Here is a 19,764-nt window from a genome sequence, read left to right as displayed (position 1 = left end):
TCCCGCAAAGAATTTTAACTACGTATCACTCCACTGAATTGTGCATCATGGTGGCGGTACTTTCGATACTTGCCACCAGAGAAACACCCCCAACAATTACATATAGCTATCTACTTTCTCGCAAATCTCTTTTTAACACGATCTACCCGGGAAAATAATTGGAAGCACCTGTGAGAAGCAGGTGAAAAATGGGTGGCATATTGTTTGCGGCTGCGATATTAAAAAGTTGCAAATTAAAGCATTCATTTTCAGTCGTGTTTAGGATAGGTTTGACATCTTTCAACATGGTTGATTGTAATGTTTTTGAGAAAATGAAAGCAAAACTTGACCTCTTCTACAGGGCTTTTTATGCGTCCCTGTTTTGATGTGAATAAATCCAACTTCTTTCGCGATAACATTTCATTTTTCATGAAATTAGCGTACTGCTGACTCCATGCTTAGTCAGCCAGGATGCACAAGCAATCTCGGTGCATTCAGCGCACAAACTCGAGCTACTGCAACCTCGTTGCGAGCTGGTTATCATAAAGACCCTTGTCGCGAGAAACACTAGCTTTTGTAGGCATTTTCGTTCGATTCGCCTCCATCTCTTTTTCCATCGCCCATCCTTGCGATACCAATTGAATTTCAATAGAAATTACGTGCCGCTTGTCGACCTTTCTGTACTCGCGCGCGTTGCAGCCGATCGATAAAGCGGAATCGCAATAGAATTGCGGACGAAAAAAAAAGTCGAATGGAAACTTCATACATCGAAAATTACATCTACTGTTTAGAGTTTCCTCTAAAAATTAATGCGAAAAGAGAAACATATGAAATACAAAATTTTCTTTCGAATATTTTCAGTTTTTTAAACGATTAATCCTCGTACAGCCCCAATTATTTCATATTATTTTCGTTTTCTGAATTTAATAAAACGTAACGAAGAAATAAAATTTAAAATATAAACATTTCTGTTCCATTCGCTGCATCGATTCAAAACCAGGCACTTCTTCTGTTCAAGTTAATTTGTGTTTTTGCTGAATCGTTGGCTAACAGAAGAATCTATACCGTGAAGTCACGCAGCCGGAAGTGCGTCAAAATATACCCACATATTTATCGAAGCATGAAGCATGCGTTTGCACGAATGTGTGCTCGCCATATGGTGAATGCAAATTGATTTTACACATCGAACAATGTATCAAAAAAGAAAGGTTGTACTGAAAAATGTTCTCCTATTTATATTATATTTTCAGAATCGTAACAATTTATGTGTATTGAAATTTTTATTGGCTTTTATACGTATAAAGCGACGGATTTGAAGGGGAAAAATAACGATTATTTAAAATATTGTTCACATATTATTAACAAAATCATGCCGGCTATAGTGCGCGAGACAATAATGAATGATCTTTGGCAACAATCCGGACACCATAATAACAGACATTCATTTGTAGAGTCACTAATTATCCGAGCAGTTGCAAGTGTCGTGAAAGCGGCGAATTTCGTCGTAAAAATTCAACCGTGCAATTACATTGAATTTATTGCGGAATTCATTTTGCAGTACTGTGCAATACGCTAATTTTCTCGGCTAACCTTTTCCAATATGGAAATTAAATATTTGTTAATTATCGAATTTCGTTTTATTGGTTTTATTCGTAATTCTTGAAACCTTTACATTACATGAACATCATCGTGTTGAACGTAGAGAATTCAATTAGAATATGATTATGAACAAATTTTACGATATCTGAAATAATTGAAATTTTAATTTGAAACCTTCTGAAATTATTGTTTTAGACCTCTTCCTCTGCTTTCCAAAGTCTAAATGAAATAAAATGCAAATCATAATGTTTTAAGTATTTTAAGTTTGTACAAGGTTTCATACCATTATTTTTAATGAAAATTTTAGTTATTACTGTGACTTTTAGTTAAAGACAAAATTTATTATTTTCAATTTAATTTCGACATTAGTACGCTAATTTATAATGGTTACTTTGTTTAAAATATTTCCATTCAAATGTTACATTTGAAGATTTAACTGAACCAAAATTTTTGGAGTACTTCGAATGACAATTCTATTTCGAGCAATTTGTAAACATTCCACGAATTTCTGCAGCAATCGTTCAAAAACGATACTGCGCTCCGCAAGTTCCATTCGAAAGTACTTCCAGAACCATTTTAATTCCCTCTGATTTCGGTGCAAACAAAAAGTGGATCCTGAAACGATCGAAAAACGATATCGTGTCAACGAATGTCGGTGGTAGCTGGATGATAAAAGATCAAATTCGAACGGAAACTTTGAATATTTCTGCCAACCACGTGGACCAACTGTATCATGATAAAAAAAAGCTAGTGGAAGAGAATTTGGTCGTCGTGGTCAAGGGAAGAAGAAAAAAGTCGAATAAAGCAATAATCGTTCGTGAAAAATAGCGGGTCTTTTGTCGACGGTAGGAAGGGAATATTTTATTTTTCGACTGGATCGAACCGATTTATTGAAAATCTGTGTAAATATTGGAGGTGCAAGAACTTTCCCAATTATACGTCATGCAAAATGAAAAACCGAGACAAAGGTAATAACGTTTTTTTTTTTAAGTTTAATTTTTCACACCTGCTTCGTTCGATCCATTTGTGACATTTCACAAAATTGCAATTTCCTAAAGAAATATCTTATCATCGGTTTCCTCCTGATGTCAAAACGAATCGGAATATTATCTTTTCGAGCAACGCTAGACGTGACATGAAAATTCATGGAGGAATTATTTCCGTGGCAGCGCAATTTAACCATCATTCCATATTTTTCGCGAGGAAAGAAAGCACACAATGGCGGGAAACCAACGACTTTTTGTCCACGCTGATATTTGGAAGATTATGAATTCAGACGACGATTTTCCGCGACTTTTCTACTTTTCATCCTTCGCACCTGTATGTAGTAATTTGAATATTGTATCCGTGTATCAGTTGGGGTAAAACGAATCTTTTTTTACTGCTTTTCAGGGTAGAAATGCTGTAAATTTTGGATTTTCTCAGGGGAAATTAACGAGCGAAACATTTGAGTGCTTGTGGTAATAGTTTTTATCATAATTGAGTATGAAATATTTCTTAAAATATTAGATCTTACAATTAACTGAAAGATACGTGCAATTTTTATCTCAGCATAAAAATAAATACCCAATTGTCTCGAAGGAAATAAATCTCGAATAATCAAACACAAGATACTTGACAATTTATTGTAGCTATAAAAAGCAACACCTTTGCGATGCAATCGAAACGTAATCTCCGGATCTCAGTTTTTAACCTTCTTTACCAATCGTAACACGAAATGTTTTCCTTCCCTTTTGTTTCCGTTATGAGCGAAAAAAAGGAACAAAATTTAACACGACCAACTCGATGGAAAAGTTTGACCGTGACGAATAACCATGTTTCACTGCGAACCGAACATTTTTTCGCCACGGTTTCCTTTTCATGAAATAAAAAAAAATAATACCACCGTTCGTTTCACAGGAAAATAACCAAACGTAAACGCTTTTATCAATGGAAAAAAGAAGTAACAGCGTTCAACGAAAGTCGGATCTGTTACGCGATGATGTATCAATTCATAGTCACCTTTCATCGAACCCCATACAGTTACCTGTGGATTTTTTCGATTCCTGATTCTTTTTACTCCCCAAAAAATGGTGTGAAATACATCTTCCGTTCCCTCACGTTTGTCGATCGGGGTTATCTTTGACTTCCCTTGATGCTTCTATTTACTTTTTCACCGGGGGTTGTACGGGTACTTGGAAAGTCGAGCGAACTCGAGCGGGTTCGGGTAGCCCGATACTTCCAAGCATGCTCAGAAGAAGTTGGGTAGCTTCGGTCCAAAGTGTTATCGTGTTACTATTTCGTTGTCGCCCAAGCTCGCCCAAGCGAAGTTTCGGGTATCCGCCCACCTCTATCGTTCATTAAACGAGGCGTTTGTTTCTAGATTGTAATTGTTTTATTAATATCAATCACTGTTTTAAACTCACCGCCAATAATATTTCATAAAACCAGTCTCTATCAGAAATAAAATTCCTTTATCGAGTGACAGTTTCCCAACGACGCGATGTCAGTTCTTTCGTTTTCCTCGATACAACAAAAACGACGCGACGGAAATTCTGTTACGAGCAAAGTAAGTTACACTTTGTAACTTCCGGTAAATAAACATCAATTAACTTGAAAAGTGTAGGTGGATCGGTGCTTTGTGCTCAAAAGAATACGTGCACTTTCCGCGTGCTCGTTCGAGCAGGGTAGCGTTGCAAAAAAAAAAAAAAGAAAAAAATTAATTAACGTTGCGGCTGGAAACGGTAGCCTGTCAAACGATGCAAAATTCTCGCCGATAATGCAATTAATTTTTCATGGGCCGGATTCGTTCGGCTTGACATAGCAAGGATATAACCCTTTGACTTTTAACACGTTGGAAAATATAGGACGGACAACGCGTCGACGTTGGCGATAAATCTGCACGGAGCTGGCATAAATCATCTCGAAATACATATTTCGAGCGCGTGCTCGTATATACGATGAACTTAAAGGAGATTTCTACACTTCCTCCCTTCCTTTTTCTACCCTTCCTCGTAAGGGAGTAAATCATTGAAAATAAAATAAAAAGGAATTCGCACGATCCGTTGCTACGAGATATTCGTTCCCCTTGGTCTTGTTCTTGTTTCCTTTACCGGCGAACGAAAAAGGGGCTTTCCAAGTTTCAGAAAGCAAAGAGGACGGTTATTTCCCGGGAAGACATTGCCGCGAAAGGAGGAAACGAAACAGGACGGAAGAAAATATTGATGTGGGCATTCTAATACCGATATACGTTATTGAGGTGGAAGTAATCTTCTCCACGATGTGGAGAAGTCGCATTCTATTTTGACACAATACAGGGATCCTCGTGGAAAAGCTTTCCGGGTGGATTGTTTTCCGTTTCAGACCGAGCACTCGCAAATGTTCAGCTCAATTAACCAACTCTTCGAAATCCTTTGTTGTGTTTCTAACATTTACACTTACAGCATGTTGAAAATGTTCGTAGCAAGAATTCCTGCTGAATTAGTGTATAACAAATTTTAATATTTTTTGTGGTCTGCAACAGTCAGTGTATAATTCTGATAAATTCTCATGCAGTAATTATCTGGAATCCGTTCAGAAATTCAATTTTTGAAAAAAGAAATCGATTTCAACTTTAATTTTGGTGTTTTAATTTTAGTTAATTTGGATTTTCTATAAAATAACAATTGTGTTTTATAAGGCATAGTATTTTTGAAAGAATTATTTTCAAAATTTACTACTTATTATCTCAGTTTTATGTTACTCTACTTCAGGTAAAACTATTTTCATAAAACCGATCGTGAAATTGATGCACTATATCTTTATACAGAATTCTACTATTAAATGGATTTAATCGAACATTTAACGGAGATAAACTGTAATTTCATCCGATTTTCGCATTAAATATTAATGATAATGGCGTCACAAATAATCAATCTCTGAATATTCGTGCAGTACCAATACGTACAAGTTACCACATTAACCATTTCATATTGCGTAATTTAGGAATATTAATTGCGAGGCTCACGAGAGAAACTAATAATGAAAAACTCGTCTTAAAATAAAAAATTTGAATTTTTGTAATTTTTCAACGATTGCAGGGATTAAAACGTACGCAGGTCGATTTTCAAATATTTGCAAAGTGCATTGCACCAGAATCCTGGACAATTGTTTACTCGCCCTACATATCGATCCCTTCAATTTTGTTCTAGGTCTCTTTTTTCTTTGTTCAAGAAAAATCCTCAGTGCCCCATACGTGAAACCCATATACCCTGCTGTCCTATGAAAATTTAAAGCAGGCCATCTCTTTAAATCAATTTAATCCGCGTTCACCACCGACGAACTAACCTGCCCTGGCTATCACGGATTTGCTGCTCGTGATATACGAAAAATTAATGATTTTGCAGAAATTCAATACCTTTTGCGCTAGATATTTTGGATGAAATCCGAATACCCCTTTTTTTTCATTCATTCGTTTTAACTAATCATAAATGGATAGTGCACAGGTTTTTTTAGAAATAAAAACTTACGCTATTCATTTTTATAGAAAAGCAAATATAGAAAAATGAATAGTGGTATGTTTTTCTTTCCAGACAAATCATCCAGAACACGTTTACAATGATTAATTGAAAAACGAAATTGAAGTTTGATATAATTAATAAAGTGTAATATTAAAATTCTGCTGAATTCTTCTGAAAATTAGGATGACTTAAATCTTTAAGTGTGTAGGTGAATGCTAGTGTCCTATGTATTTTTAGGAATTTAATTAAATTAATAGTGTAGCTTGTTTGTCCCAACTGCTTTTGAAATGGTTTTATCTCTCGTCTCTGATGTCCCAAAATGTTAGTGAGAACAATTGAGCTAAGGAGGACAGATGGTGAATTTAATCGCGAGGAGGGTATGAATGAGGGGGATGAATGCAATTTTCTAAAATTTCCCTCTCTCCTTCCATCCAGACACTCGAAGGCTTTCCAAATGACCTACATTATTCCTCGTGCATTCTCCTCTCCACTGAATATCCTTGCTTGTTCCGATAATCTGCTTGAACGTCCGATAACTTATCATTAGACAAAGTGTTTCTGCCTTGGCTTGGATTAGCACACGTCTATTCCAACGACTGTTTCCGTGTTGCAAGGGTTTCAACCCCCAAGTGGGTTGTTCACCGAACAATGGTAGGTTAACCTAGTGTCAACGAAGTTGGTATTAGCGTGGAGCATTGTAACGCCATGCAATTCAGTTTTCCAGAGTGTAACGTGAAAGAAATTGTATTCCGAAATTCTCATTATATTCGCAATTAATTATGTTCACCGTAAACTACAAAGGCACTACGGCTACTTGCGAATAATTGCCACTTATTGTCAGAAATATTATCATAAATTAACCTCAGGAATAAAATAGGGGAGGAGCGTCATCGTTACTAATTAGAAAATATTGAATCAACATATATTATGTTTCTCATAATTATCATTTGAAATAGATTAATTTAATTGGATATGAAACTGTTGATTCGTGTAGTTTAATACTCTCCTCCGACAATTAATACAGTAATTATTGCTTATAATCCGCGGAAGAAATAATATTAAAATCCGTCAATAATACCAATATGATTTTAAACAGATCATTGATATTTAAAATTTAATTAAAATTTCGTTTTATAAATTCAGTGTTGTTATAAAGGCGACTCGGTGGCGAATAAGGAGATAAAGAAAAGGAAGGGAAAAGAATTTACAGGGGTGAATCGAGGTTTCTCGATGTCTCGAAACAACGGTGATATAGCGGCCCCCTCCATTCCCAAGCCACCCTTAAACTACCCTTGCTGTAGCGGTGTATGTATGTCAAGGAAGTTTATGTATCGCAGTTGACTATGATATCGCATCTTTCTGTATACGCACGCGTGCATAAAGTTTACTAAAGGCGTTTATGCACACGCCAGCATTATCATGTACTCCCTTTCGAACTCGTCTTCTAAGACACTTCCGCGTGTATCTAATTACGGTTATTAGTAATGCGCGAAGTAGAGCATTACGCGATCTAAAAATGGACTTATCGTTATTCGTGCCATTCAGAAATTGTTTGCATCCACTTATAAATTGTTATATCTTCAATAAAAAGAATTGAACACCTACTTAAATTCACGTAACATTTAAAATTAGAAAGAATTTGCATTTCAGTTTTATAATTCTCCAAGTAATACTTAGAAATAAACGTCATAAAATTATGCACCCCAATTACACGTTACAATTAGAAGCCTCGGATTGCAGTAAAACATTAAACGCAATAAATTACGTGCACTGAACGTCGCACGATGTAAATTTCTTCGTGTTGACACTTGATACAAAACCAGATACGCCCATAATTTTGTGAACGTATTATTACGAGGAACGATTTTTCCTTGAAAATGTTCAAACGTACTCGCATATAAATCTTCGTGTCTTTATTAAACACGTGTGGACTGTAATTATGCTAGCTCTCCCTCCGTATTCAAGCTAAGAATAAGTCACGCGTGTTGCGCGTTAACGGCGTTAAAAGATAAGTCATAATTTCAAACCGCGATAAAATAAGCACCGAAACTACAACAGTGAAGTATTTAAGCCTGAATAAAATATTACTGTTGCAAGCGATTGTCTGGTAAAAATTGTTGTTTATTAGAACGGGAGCATACCGGGTCAATAATTTTTAATTACCATCAAATGTTTTGCAATTACTTTTAATGAAAATTTGAAATATCATTTGTTTCCCCGCTGGATTATAAACTACTGAATTCACGGTAATATTAAAATTCGTGGAAGAATTTTTGCTGCTGACACAGATATTAAAATTTTAGAATATTACGATGTCTGTACACTCGCCATTAAATCAGCCTTCCCGCCCTTTTCCTTAGGCATCCCTGGGGGAAATGACGATGTAAGAAATGAGCCCTTAAAAAATTAAGATTTTCAGAATTTCTGCTTATCTTATATCCCCATTTTTCCTATGGAAAATTATTACCATTATTAACAGCTAAAGTTTTAAAATTTATTTCGGAGCATACAGAGCACTATATTTCTCAAAAATAGACTTTTTTCATAAATTAAGAAGTCAATACATTGTCGTATTTTATTTTTCGTCAGTAACATACATATACACAAAAGGGGGTACACGTACACGTGATATTTTATCCGTGATGCATAGTCTAGAATGCCAGTTTCTAACGTCATGGCTATCGCATAAAGTAGAAGCAGTCTGAATAACCACGCGATGCAAAAATTCAAGAGTTTCGTTAAATTTCGATACAGAGAGAATGAAAAAAGATAGAAGCGAGTGAACCGGTGAACTTTGCGTGGCACATCGTCGATACGTATCATTTAAATACACTATTACACTTTCTCAACCAGTCAGCCAACTTATTTTCTATCTCTTCGAAGTTTAATCTCCTTGCCGGGTGCAAAATTTTTCTTCAACTTTTAGTTAGCGAACAAGTTACCCGCGTTTCCGGGAGAAGTAAATTGACAAGTACGCGCAGTCGTGTAACACAGGAAATTATATTTTTCGAAAAATTAAAAGGTAGCTTTCGCTGGACCGAATAGCAAACGGAAGTGGCTACCTCTTTCACTTTGAAGAAATTCTTTTTTTTATTATGAATTAATTACATTTTAGTTTCCTTTCAAGTAAAGTTTTCAATAGGCTACAATAAGTTGAGTTGTTAACGTAATAGTTAAAAACTTTTGCTTTTTTTTAAAAATAATTTTTTGAATTTACATGTATTACTAAACTGGTAAATTTTTAAATTTTAAATTAAAAGGAATTACTAAAAATGTGGAATATTATACGTTACGGATGATTTGATGAAATCTGTGTTTTTTGATCGGGATATAACAGAGCCTGGATTATTTACAGAAAAATCTATTCTGTCTTATTCAATTTAATTTTGAAATTAAATGGGATTTGCTCACGTTTCATTCAGTTCTCATTCATCAGTATACGGTTAGTATTACATGTACCTATATAAAATTCAATATATTAAGATCAGTTGAAATGTTAATTAAAATTGGGAACGAATACAAGCAAAGTATAGCTTTTCGTTATTCGTTGTATTCAAAATATATTTCACAATTAACGTTAAAACTAATTATCGATATTTTGATAAAAAGCATTTCTTGTAATTAGTTTTGTTTAAGTGGTATCTTTTATTCGTGATTAAGATTTCTTGTTAATACATATTAGGATCGATCATAAACGAGCATAATTGATCGTAAGGGCAAGCACAATCTTCTAAGCTCCGCTGTTGATTCTCCGTCCGCAGAAATTTTCGCCCAGTCGGATCGCATCATTATGCATATTGCGTACGATTTATCACGTGCGACCAGTTTGAAGGCAATGCAATTAATGCGACCCGCAATTAAATTAATAACTATATTACGATCAACCGTTCCTGAATGTTGGACGCATTGCGTATTCCGTCAAAGCGTCGTTCGTTATGCTTCGTCCACAGAACGTGGAAAAAAGAATTTGCCGGACACGTGCGAGAGAAATTTCCATCCAAAATATGTTTGGCTGTGTTCACGAGATTATAATCAGATTCTGGACCAACAGAAATATCCCTTCATAAATTAAACATTCTCGCAGGCATGTAATTTTTCACTGCCTTTGTTCCCTTCCGTTTGAATTCGAGCCGCGTTTTACTGAAATATTATGCTTCTTCTGTGTTCACCTTTCACTCGCAGCGGAGAACACCATCAGCCCCGAGTATTTCTTTTAGAATTTGAAGCCGTTTCGTTTTCCTATGAGTTTCATATATTATAAATTTAATACCGCCCGTTATTCGCTCTTTAAATGAATCCTTGCAGGTCTCCATAGTGAAACGTTACTTTATATAAATACGTTTACTCATGCGATAATTAATTCCAGAATTTTGTTCATTTTGAAACTGATGAGAAAGTGTTCTGCATATATTCATCTTTTAATATTGTATTGATCAGCGAAGGATTAAGGGTAGATTTAAAGGGAGTTACAGCCCCAGGCCATACTTTCCAGCGGGCCCTTTGTAAATCTTCTATTCTCTATCTCGAAAATATTACGATTAAATTTGTGGTTAAATATTACTTAACTTTATTTCAAATAAATTTTAATTATGAGATTAAGAGGATCCTTCGAGGTTTGGCAGCAGGTTTAATTTCATTATTTTGATGAAATTAATCTTTTTTACTGTTTGTAAGAGAATTAATCTACAGTCAAAATGAAAGATTAAAACCCTTTTTCTCTATTTGAACCAACAATGAGGAAAAGCTCGGTTACGCATCGCTTTATATCTCTATGTACCCGGCTTTGTGATTTTCGCGGCTATGAACGTCTAATCCTCTAATTGCACACCAACAACGGTGAAAGAAGAGGCTGCCATGTCTGTAATCGACACATGAGTAGTTTACGAGCCGCGTCGGAATAGCACAATGCCGGCAACGTGTCAACGAAACTATTTCCCAAGCAAATCGACGATCCATTTCACCCGTATTTCTCGAACCAGTATCGAAGCATATAAACGATGAATCCGCTTTAATCGAGATGCAATCGCGCAGATGCGAATCGTAAAACGTCCTGGAAATCGTTACCAAGAATCGTTCGACGATGTTGGATTTATCGTAATTAATAAGACGTTTACCGGATTGCTATTGGGACGGGGGAATCGTAATTGCTCGATTGATTTCTGTTTACTTAAGAAGGAAGTCTTTGCGACGATAAAAATGATTTCAGGACAGATGGAGATTTAATTTTCAATCTGTACTTGAATTCCTTTTTACTCTTGTTATTCAAGAAAATATAATGAAAAAAGAAATGTCAATCGTTTCGATAACAATAATTATTCTTTATTCTTTGCTCAAAATCATATACACGTAAATTTGTAATCACAGAGTTTATCAATGGATGAAAGTTCATTAAAATTGGATAATGAGGCTCGGAGTTTAGAAGCTTTCCGTACAAGTGCAAACCGTCTTAACACCAAGAATTAAACGAAGCCAATTCTCCATTTCCTTGGCACGTTTGATAGTGCATGCTCATTCCCTATCTTCGTTTCGAAGGATAATTTAACTCCTTGCTGAGTGTCCAAGTAGCAGTAACTATGAGTATCTAGAATTTGTGTCAATTTTTAAATGATTGTGTACGTTGGTGTAAGTAGATAGGGGCCAGAGTGGGACTGGTCCTCATATAAATCTAGACTGGCCTTTTAAGACTCCAAAATTCTGAAATTTCAAATTTTCAGATTACTTACACTCTTTTAAGACTGGATTTTAAGACTCCAAAATTCTGAAATTTCAAATTTTCAGATTACTTACATTTTAAAATTCCCAACTTCCAAATTACTAAAATTACAGGGTTCCAAAATTCTCAAATTCCAGGTCCTAAAAATTTCAAAATTATAAAGTTATAAAATTATAAAATTTCTAAGGGAGCTGGCCCACTCCAAGAAAAAGTCCAAGTCACACCAATTGTTTTAACACCTTTCTATATTATATTCCGCAGCGAAATAGTTGAAGATGTGCGACAAGGCTTTATCGTTTTAAAAGAATTTTCATCAATGTAAGATTAAATATGCAGTTTTTAACGTGTTCCTTTTTTTTCACTTCCCTCGTTTACCTTTTTCTGACATGTTGACCATACTTTCCCGACACTTTGAATAACGATGTAAGGAAATCGATATCGTGGTACCAACGGTGTTTTCTACAACGCTCTATTAATTTCAGTTTCTACGTTCGCTCCTTGTGCTACATGATTAATTATGAAGGTGATAGCTTCATTATCCACGGTTATATAAACGTAATTGGAGACACAAGGGTCGAATGTTTGTGAACGTTTATTACCATTTTGTGATGCACAAAATTGAAAAAAAATATTTCCTGATCGATAACAGTAACATTCTATATATTAATGAAATGTGTATGCGCTAACTTTTATTAAAATTACAATTTTAGACAGATAAATGCTAGTTTCGAAAACTTTTGTCATCAAATTAAATTAGAATTCCTGTATTTAGAAATTCACCACCTGGTATATAATAACGCAATGGAACTCTGCTGTTTACTCTCGCGTCCATTTTGTATTATCTAAATTAATTATCGCCGGTGGCAGGTTCTATGAGCGCATGGTTACCAATTTCAGAGGTTAATAAAGCATTTATAAATCTTCATTAATAAAATATTTAGTAGTTATTTCTTGGTACTTCCTCTGAATTGTTTTTTTTTTAATAGAAATATGAAACTCACTTGCTCGATGGGAAAAGAATTTTACGTGAAAAAATTACAGTACAATCATGGGTAACGCGTTGTTTCACTATCCGGTGACACAAGCATTTCGGTGTCGCGATACAGCGTGCGCGATATAATTAAAATTCCTGAGCTTCTATTAAAGCTGATCATCTCTAATAAGCGTGGCAACACGCACGAAACCTCAATTGCTACACGAATCAACGTACACTTCATTACTACTGAAATTACAATGTAAAGCTGTCGCGCGAACAATCATCCGTACCGTGTAATCTAATTACATTTTCCTATAATTATTACGACCCTCGACAACGTGTTTGTCAATCTTTGTGATCATCATTGCGTAAAGACAGCTCTGAACGAGAATTTGTAAACGTATTGATAAAACAACCTTTGATCTTTTACAAATTAATTTATGAATTAATTTTTCGCCTCCCTTAGTTAATAAACTTGGTTCAAAAATTAAAATTTATTCCGAACAAAATTGCATTCTATATTTTTCAATATAGTAAATAGAAAGCTTGTAACTGAACCTCCTGAAAAGTCCGACCCAGGGCTGCCCCCCTTAGACCTTCCCTTAATCCAGCGCTGCTTCTGATGCTTAAGAATAATTCCAAAAAGAAAGGCGTGGTATTTTTGGCAGCAATAAACTCTATCTTTATTATCTTTCCTTTATCTTCTCCTTCCTTTAACGGTCTTTTTTCTTGTTTGCCGAAAGAATATTGCGTCCCTGGGTAAACATTTAATCTTCGTAAACAAAATGTAACGATGTTCTTGTGTCGCAATACGAGCAAATAAATTTCACGGACTTTTTAGTGTGTTTACCGCAGCTTGACTTAAAACGAAACGATCCAGGCTTTCCAAATTTTCCACCATTAAAAGATACATTTGTCTGATACTTCTTCTACATGTTCGAAATTAAAACCGAACGATATTTCAATGAAATACAACACATTTTTTTTTCTACCGAGCATTCAAAGTTTTAGAATTCTCTGCCTGATGGTGCTTCGTTCGCTCAACAAATTGAACATTTAATAATGTCCCTCGTAACAGGGAATTTCTACGTTTCTCATTGTCGGTCTAAAGTGGATGAAACTTTCAGTTTGAATAATAGTTGTCCGGATTTGCGTTGTAGTCTGTTTTAAATCCGACCAAGGCAAAAACAATGAAAACAAGGTTAATTAGGCCCGTAGTTTACCTCGATACAAATGGAAAGGTAGCAAATTGAAAGAAGCCATTTTTGACCCAATCCCAGGGAACTACTCTTTTATATCGTCATGTTAATTATTCGCAATTAAACAATGAGATTCGACAACAGACAATCGTGGTGAAATAAAGCAAAAATGTAGTTTTTGTAATTCATTTTATTGGGTGGGATAATTAAACTAAGTTACTTTAAATTGTGATTATGACAAAATGAATCAGATGGACGAATACGTTTCGAAAGAAAATCAATGATATGTACAAATTCACGAGACTAACAATGTTTATGTTTATCTCATTTAATATTAATTGAATTCCTGTATTCTATTCAGCAAAAGAATCTGTATTTTTGTATGTTATAGTTGGAGCAAGTAGTACAAGTCGATATTACGCGAAACGTCTTCATCCATCACAAGATACTTCCTGTTTTAAGTTATATGAGTGTAGAAAATTTGTAATGCTAGTTAGCTCGCAGCACTAAACCTATTAATATTCTACCATATTCTAGTTTACCATGAATAACAATGACCCATAGACAAAACATTTCATAACTACTGTATTAACCTTCTTTACACCAAAGTGTAATCCTCGCGTAAACCCTTCTCAGCACCATAATTCCTCGCAATAATCCTAATTCCGAGTAACTCCCTCTATAATCATTCTTTACAATTTCCATGATAATGATAATCGTTTTAGTAAAAGGGCCAGGATGGAAGCGGCAGAGCACCGGTTCGTTAGCGAAATGCACCCTTTCAAATGGAAATAACAAAAATAATAAACCTTCCGGGGGAACAAAGTGCCTCGCCATCTCGCATTCCAGATTTACACGAAGCATCCATGGAAACAAGGAATTGCGTACGACTTCAACCCGTTGAATGCGCTCCGCTTCTGGATGACGGGGTTAACGCGACACTATAAGCTTGTGACGTCTCTTAGACGGCTGCAAGTATAACGTTACAAACGAGATGCAATCCACCTACCAATCTACCTGCTCACGTACCACGTCCCAGTTTTTCAAGAACGACAACTTGTGCGTACGTGATCTGTCGCAAAGATAATGACTAGACTTGGGGGATGCTATGTACATTTAACCCTTTCGCTCCCAGTGCATTTCGCAAGAAAGTCATTCACTATGCATGGAACAGCGAATCGCTATCCGATAGGTGAAATATTCTAAATTTAAAAACATAATTTTCAAATCGCTACGTAGGAAAGAAATTATTGCACAAAATCTTTTTCATGGTTTTAGAATGTTCTTGAGCAATGTGTTAATTTACATTCCGCGGATGTACTTAATCCAACTCCTTATTAATAGGCGTGTTAATTACACGTTTACGCACACCTGGTAAAACAGTGGCGACACATACCTCAAAAGCGACTAACGGTGACTTGAAGCAAACAACTTTGGCAGCTAAACTTCTCACTGGCAAACTACAACCCTCTAACGATGTATCTTCGTCACAAGGGTTAACTCTTGCAACACTATACGATTATAATGCGATCGACAACGTTGCGGACGTTGTAATTTGGTCGATTACGTTCAGTATCTATTGATTAACTGTATAGGCAAATAATCTAATAGTTGTGAATTGAAAATCATTAGAGTTCTCTTCAAACTAGTTCTCGAAGAAGATAATATTTTTAAAGGTAAATAAAGTAGTGAATGGAACATTGTTTCGACGAAACTCGAATCACGTAACAACACTGTTAACAGTTCACGAACACAACGTGTAATAAACAAGAAAGGAATACAAAGCAGGAAACGGAGGTAATATGTACTCGAGGACTTCCTACGAAAGTATATTACAACGAATTACATTGCCATTACTATTAAACGACACGGCAAAATGCCCAAAGAATGGTAAAACCTCCTTTCTGTATCCTTGCCAAGCTGTGTTTCTTACGACGGCAATCGTGATCGTTTCAAACATTACATTCTATTAAGGTAAGCTACCGATATCGTTTCTTTAAATGAACAAAAATTTTATACGAGCCTCGTAAAATTTCTGTATGAACCAAGTGAAAATAACTTTCGGAGAAACAGTAAAATTTAGGAAATGAAAATAACATGAAATAGAAAACTAAATTAAAATTGGGGCTCTCTCCATGGTCCGAGGGTTGAGTTTGACTCTGCCAAAGTTAAGTTTATAGCTTCTCTAATCAAAAGTAGATAACAGAATACATTATTTCTAAGCCACGGTAGTTAAGGATTAAAGTTAAAACTTAACAGCTGTATGGATTGTAGGTTTAAAAATTTTGCAAACTTTAGCGTTCGACGAGCTTATCGTTAAATTGTACACCAAGGAGCTCCATACTCAGTGAATGTTTCTTATCTTTCAAGGTATTTCTCGTGTACCTTTCCCTTGGCTATCTTTCTTTTCCGCTACTTTCCTTCCCTTCTTACGCGTGAAAAACCTTCATGGCTTCCTCGAGTTCGAAATAAAATTTCCATTTGGTCGGGTTTGAAAACCGCTAGAAAGCACTCTCAGAAAATTGCGATCCCTGTAAGTAAGTCTCACAAAGAGACAGTGCCCAGCAATCAACAATAAAAAGCTGGATTATCTGTTTGCTGTCGTATCACTGAACAGCTGGCAATATTGATATTAAACCAGGTTTTCTTCAATTAGAAATGTTACCACGACTTTGGTTAATTACCAGTGTGAAATATTATTAAAAATAATTTAATTAATTAATGACAAATGACATAAAATTCAATAAGTCAAATTTATTTTTTATTTATCTATTTTAAAAGCTTGCTCTATTAAAAATAATACTTTTGAAAATGTAAAAGCTTTTGAATAATAACAATATTGCACACTTGTTGCTGAATGTGCCATCGATTTAATCGAGGACACGTTTGCTATGTTAAAGTTAAATATTGCCAATTGAGAATCCTCGTAGAGTTAACGGCCTAAGTATCCTTAAGCACCAATTACGTAATTGACTTCTTTATTGTATCAAATGTTTGCCTACTGTGATTCATTATTACTTTCTCAAATGACCGTAGATCCTATTATTAAAGAATATTAAATAAACTTAATTGTAATTGAGGTACGAGGAAGGAAGAAGGCTGTTAAAACAAAAATAATATAAACGCCGTCTGAGGTGCTATTTAAAAAAGTGTCAGTGACTTTGTTTCTTTGTCGAACAAAGAATATTTTGGCAATATTTAATTTTATAATTTTTCTGTCAACCAATCTTTATTTATGACCTTCTTTATCCGATTATCGGAACTATCTATAAGATCGTTACAATGAACACCCCATATAATAAATACAGTAACGTAGAGGGTTGGTGCCAACATGAATTTGGCACAGCACCCAACATGTTAAAGGAACCTCGTCAAAAGTCGAATCCTCCACGAAAATCGGTTTGCCGGTTCTTACGGATGGTACGAGGGCATTTTCCAAACTGCACATGTCGACATAACGATTACTTTGCAATTTAAATACACGTAGTCCCGCTTAAAGGGGATCATTTCTAAGCCGTGTTTCGGTATGCACGAACCCCCAAGGCACCGGGTCGATTAGCACATGATTCACCGGTGAATGAAAGAGACCTCATAAATAGGAAACGATATCCCAAGAAAAAATACGTAAGTACGATGTGTTTTAGCGCGCCTAGCAAGTCTGAACGATAAGGTTAACTATAGGTACGAACGGAGAAAGGGAGGGTTTTGAATAACTAAAGTGAAAGTTAACAAGAATCTGCATCGACTACCCTACAGCGGCAAAGGAACGGTTTCATGATTATTTCAAGACGCTTTTCCCCTGTTCGAATCGCCAGGAAAGGTTGGCATAATGAAAAGACCGCTTTCCAGCGGTTCATTTCTAACAAAGGATATTTGAAACGCGAATTTCCTTCAGCGACTGATAGAAATTCTTGACCATATAGCGAAACGCGAAAACTGAACTTAGAACTCGTCCGAGGGTTAATCTCATTATTTCTGAAGTAAAATGATTTCCCTTCGATACTAATTTCGAATAACAATGAATATGAAATAATTTTTCGGAAATGTCTCATCTGACAGAAATAATACGTTTCCAGTATTTCCTAATCAGTGAGCTCGAGTTCCTCTCCGCTCTAGTCTTTTTAAAGTTAAAAATACCCGAGAACTGTTCAGCTTCAACGGAACAATAACACAACAGGCAAATAGGAAGCATAGAAAGAAGTATGCCAAGGGTACGGTCACGACAGTATCCGCTCAATAATTTCCTGCTATATAATTCCCTGTAAGGAACGCCCCCTGTTCACTCATGCACGTGCATCTCACTTTCTCAATGAACGTATACCTTCGTCGCATAAGCAAATGAACTGTAAAAAATACACCCACATCATTGATGCTCGACGATTTCTCGTTTCTTAGAAAAGCCCGTTAACAGAGCTCCGAAAGCGGTGAATTATCGAACAGCTATTGCACTAGGATTCCTCGATGTATTAGTTGCATAACGGTTCATAGATATGTGGCTCGTGTTCTAAAAACCCTTCCGTTCTCATGAAAGCGAATTGGAAGGACACGCAACACCCTCGGACGAGCGTCGGAAATGGAAGAAAAAGAAACGAGAGAAAGAAAGAAAGAAAGAAAATAGCTCCGCTGCTCTATTCGTACATAGTCGCAAGCAGAAAACACGACGAGATAAAACACGTGGGGCTATACGTACATCGCGTGTAGTTAGATATGTGCTTTAACCCTTTCAGTGCTATTGGAGCTTACAGGCGGCCGAGAAATTCCCTCGGTCTGTGCTACAGGCACCTCCAGGCATTCAACTAATTTTACTAATCATAAACTATCATCCCTTCCGAGTTTCCGACAGCAATTGTTTAGCAAATATCAGACAGATCGTATATCTTGAAATTTTCTAAATGCAACTTCCATATTTTCACTTGGCAACAAATATTTCTTACATTATTCGCTAAAGAATACGCGTCGTTTGCTAGTTTTCTTTTGCCTGCGGTATTTGTTTCGCATTAGTCTGTACTGCAGCGAAAAAATTAAACAAATATTAAACACTGGAGTATTGTAAAGGGCTCGCTAAAACTCCTAACGTCATCAGAAACAATTTGTTGCTACGTCATCGGTTAACCGATCGTTCAATACGCTTCTCAGCTATTGTTGAAGGAAGAGGATACCATCGTTGGCTGATCAACAAATCGAATTTAAAATGGAATATTTGCGAATAATTTCATAAAAATCATTTGATGCATTTTTGCATATCAATCACACGTGTATCGAGGAAACGGAGGATCAGAGAGCGCTAACCTTGAACGTATGCCAGCAGAAAGAGGTAGATGAGGAACCAACTCCGTATCATCGTATTTATCGTTCACCGGCACTTGACACTTTATTCGTGGCAAGATACATACACCTCTTCGTCACCAATTGATCGCCATTTGCATCACGACCACATTCGTACACTTCGACGGCACACGAGACAATAAACGACCGCGACACGGTTTATATTCGAATGAAAAATCAGTCGTTTGTTAGGCGAATCGCTAAAGTGCATTAAAAGTGCACTACGGGCGGAGTGCGCCGAGCAACGTTCTGCGAGGACGAACGAAAGCAAACTGAGCCAGTATTCGCTATTCGACTCCGTATCCACCCTCTCCACCCTTCCCCGCGCGTCAGCTGACAGCGCCGTTCTACTCGCGCTCCCTACCACAGGGCAAACCTGGCTAAAATGATATTTCAAATAAAAAATAGAAATACTTTCGGAAACTTTATTTTGTACTTTAGTTATGTTATAATATTCCATTATTATTTCTATTAAAAATTCCTCTTACTATACTT

At 36.0% G+C, this 19,764-nt stretch overlaps 1 protein-coding gene across 2 annotated transcripts in view; it reads right to left on the bottom strand.

Annotated features, from left to right (window-relative positions):
* LOC117601843 (uncharacterized) overlaps positions 1-19,548 on the bottom strand; it is a 171,439-nt gene extending 151,891 nt beyond the window's left edge. For both annotated transcript variants that reach the window (XM_034319074.2, XM_034319073.2), the window contains exon 1: positions 19,234-19,548. In XM_034319074.2, the coding sequence (XP_034174965.1) occupies positions 19,234-19,285 (52 nt within the window). In that variant the 5' untranslated portion in view covers positions 19,286-19,548. The remainder of the gene's footprint in view (positions 1-19,233) is intronic.
* Between the last annotated feature and the right edge of the window lie 216 nt (positions 19,549-19,764).

Source organism: Osmia lignaria, chromosome 13 (genome assembly GCF_051020975.1).
Source record: "Osmia lignaria lignaria isolate PbOS001 chromosome 13, iyOsmLign1, whole genome shotgun sequence".
NCBI lineage: Eukaryota > Metazoa > Arthropoda > Insecta > Hymenoptera > Megachilidae > Osmia > Osmia lignaria.
This window is presented reverse-complemented; position numbering and strand designations above follow the sequence as displayed.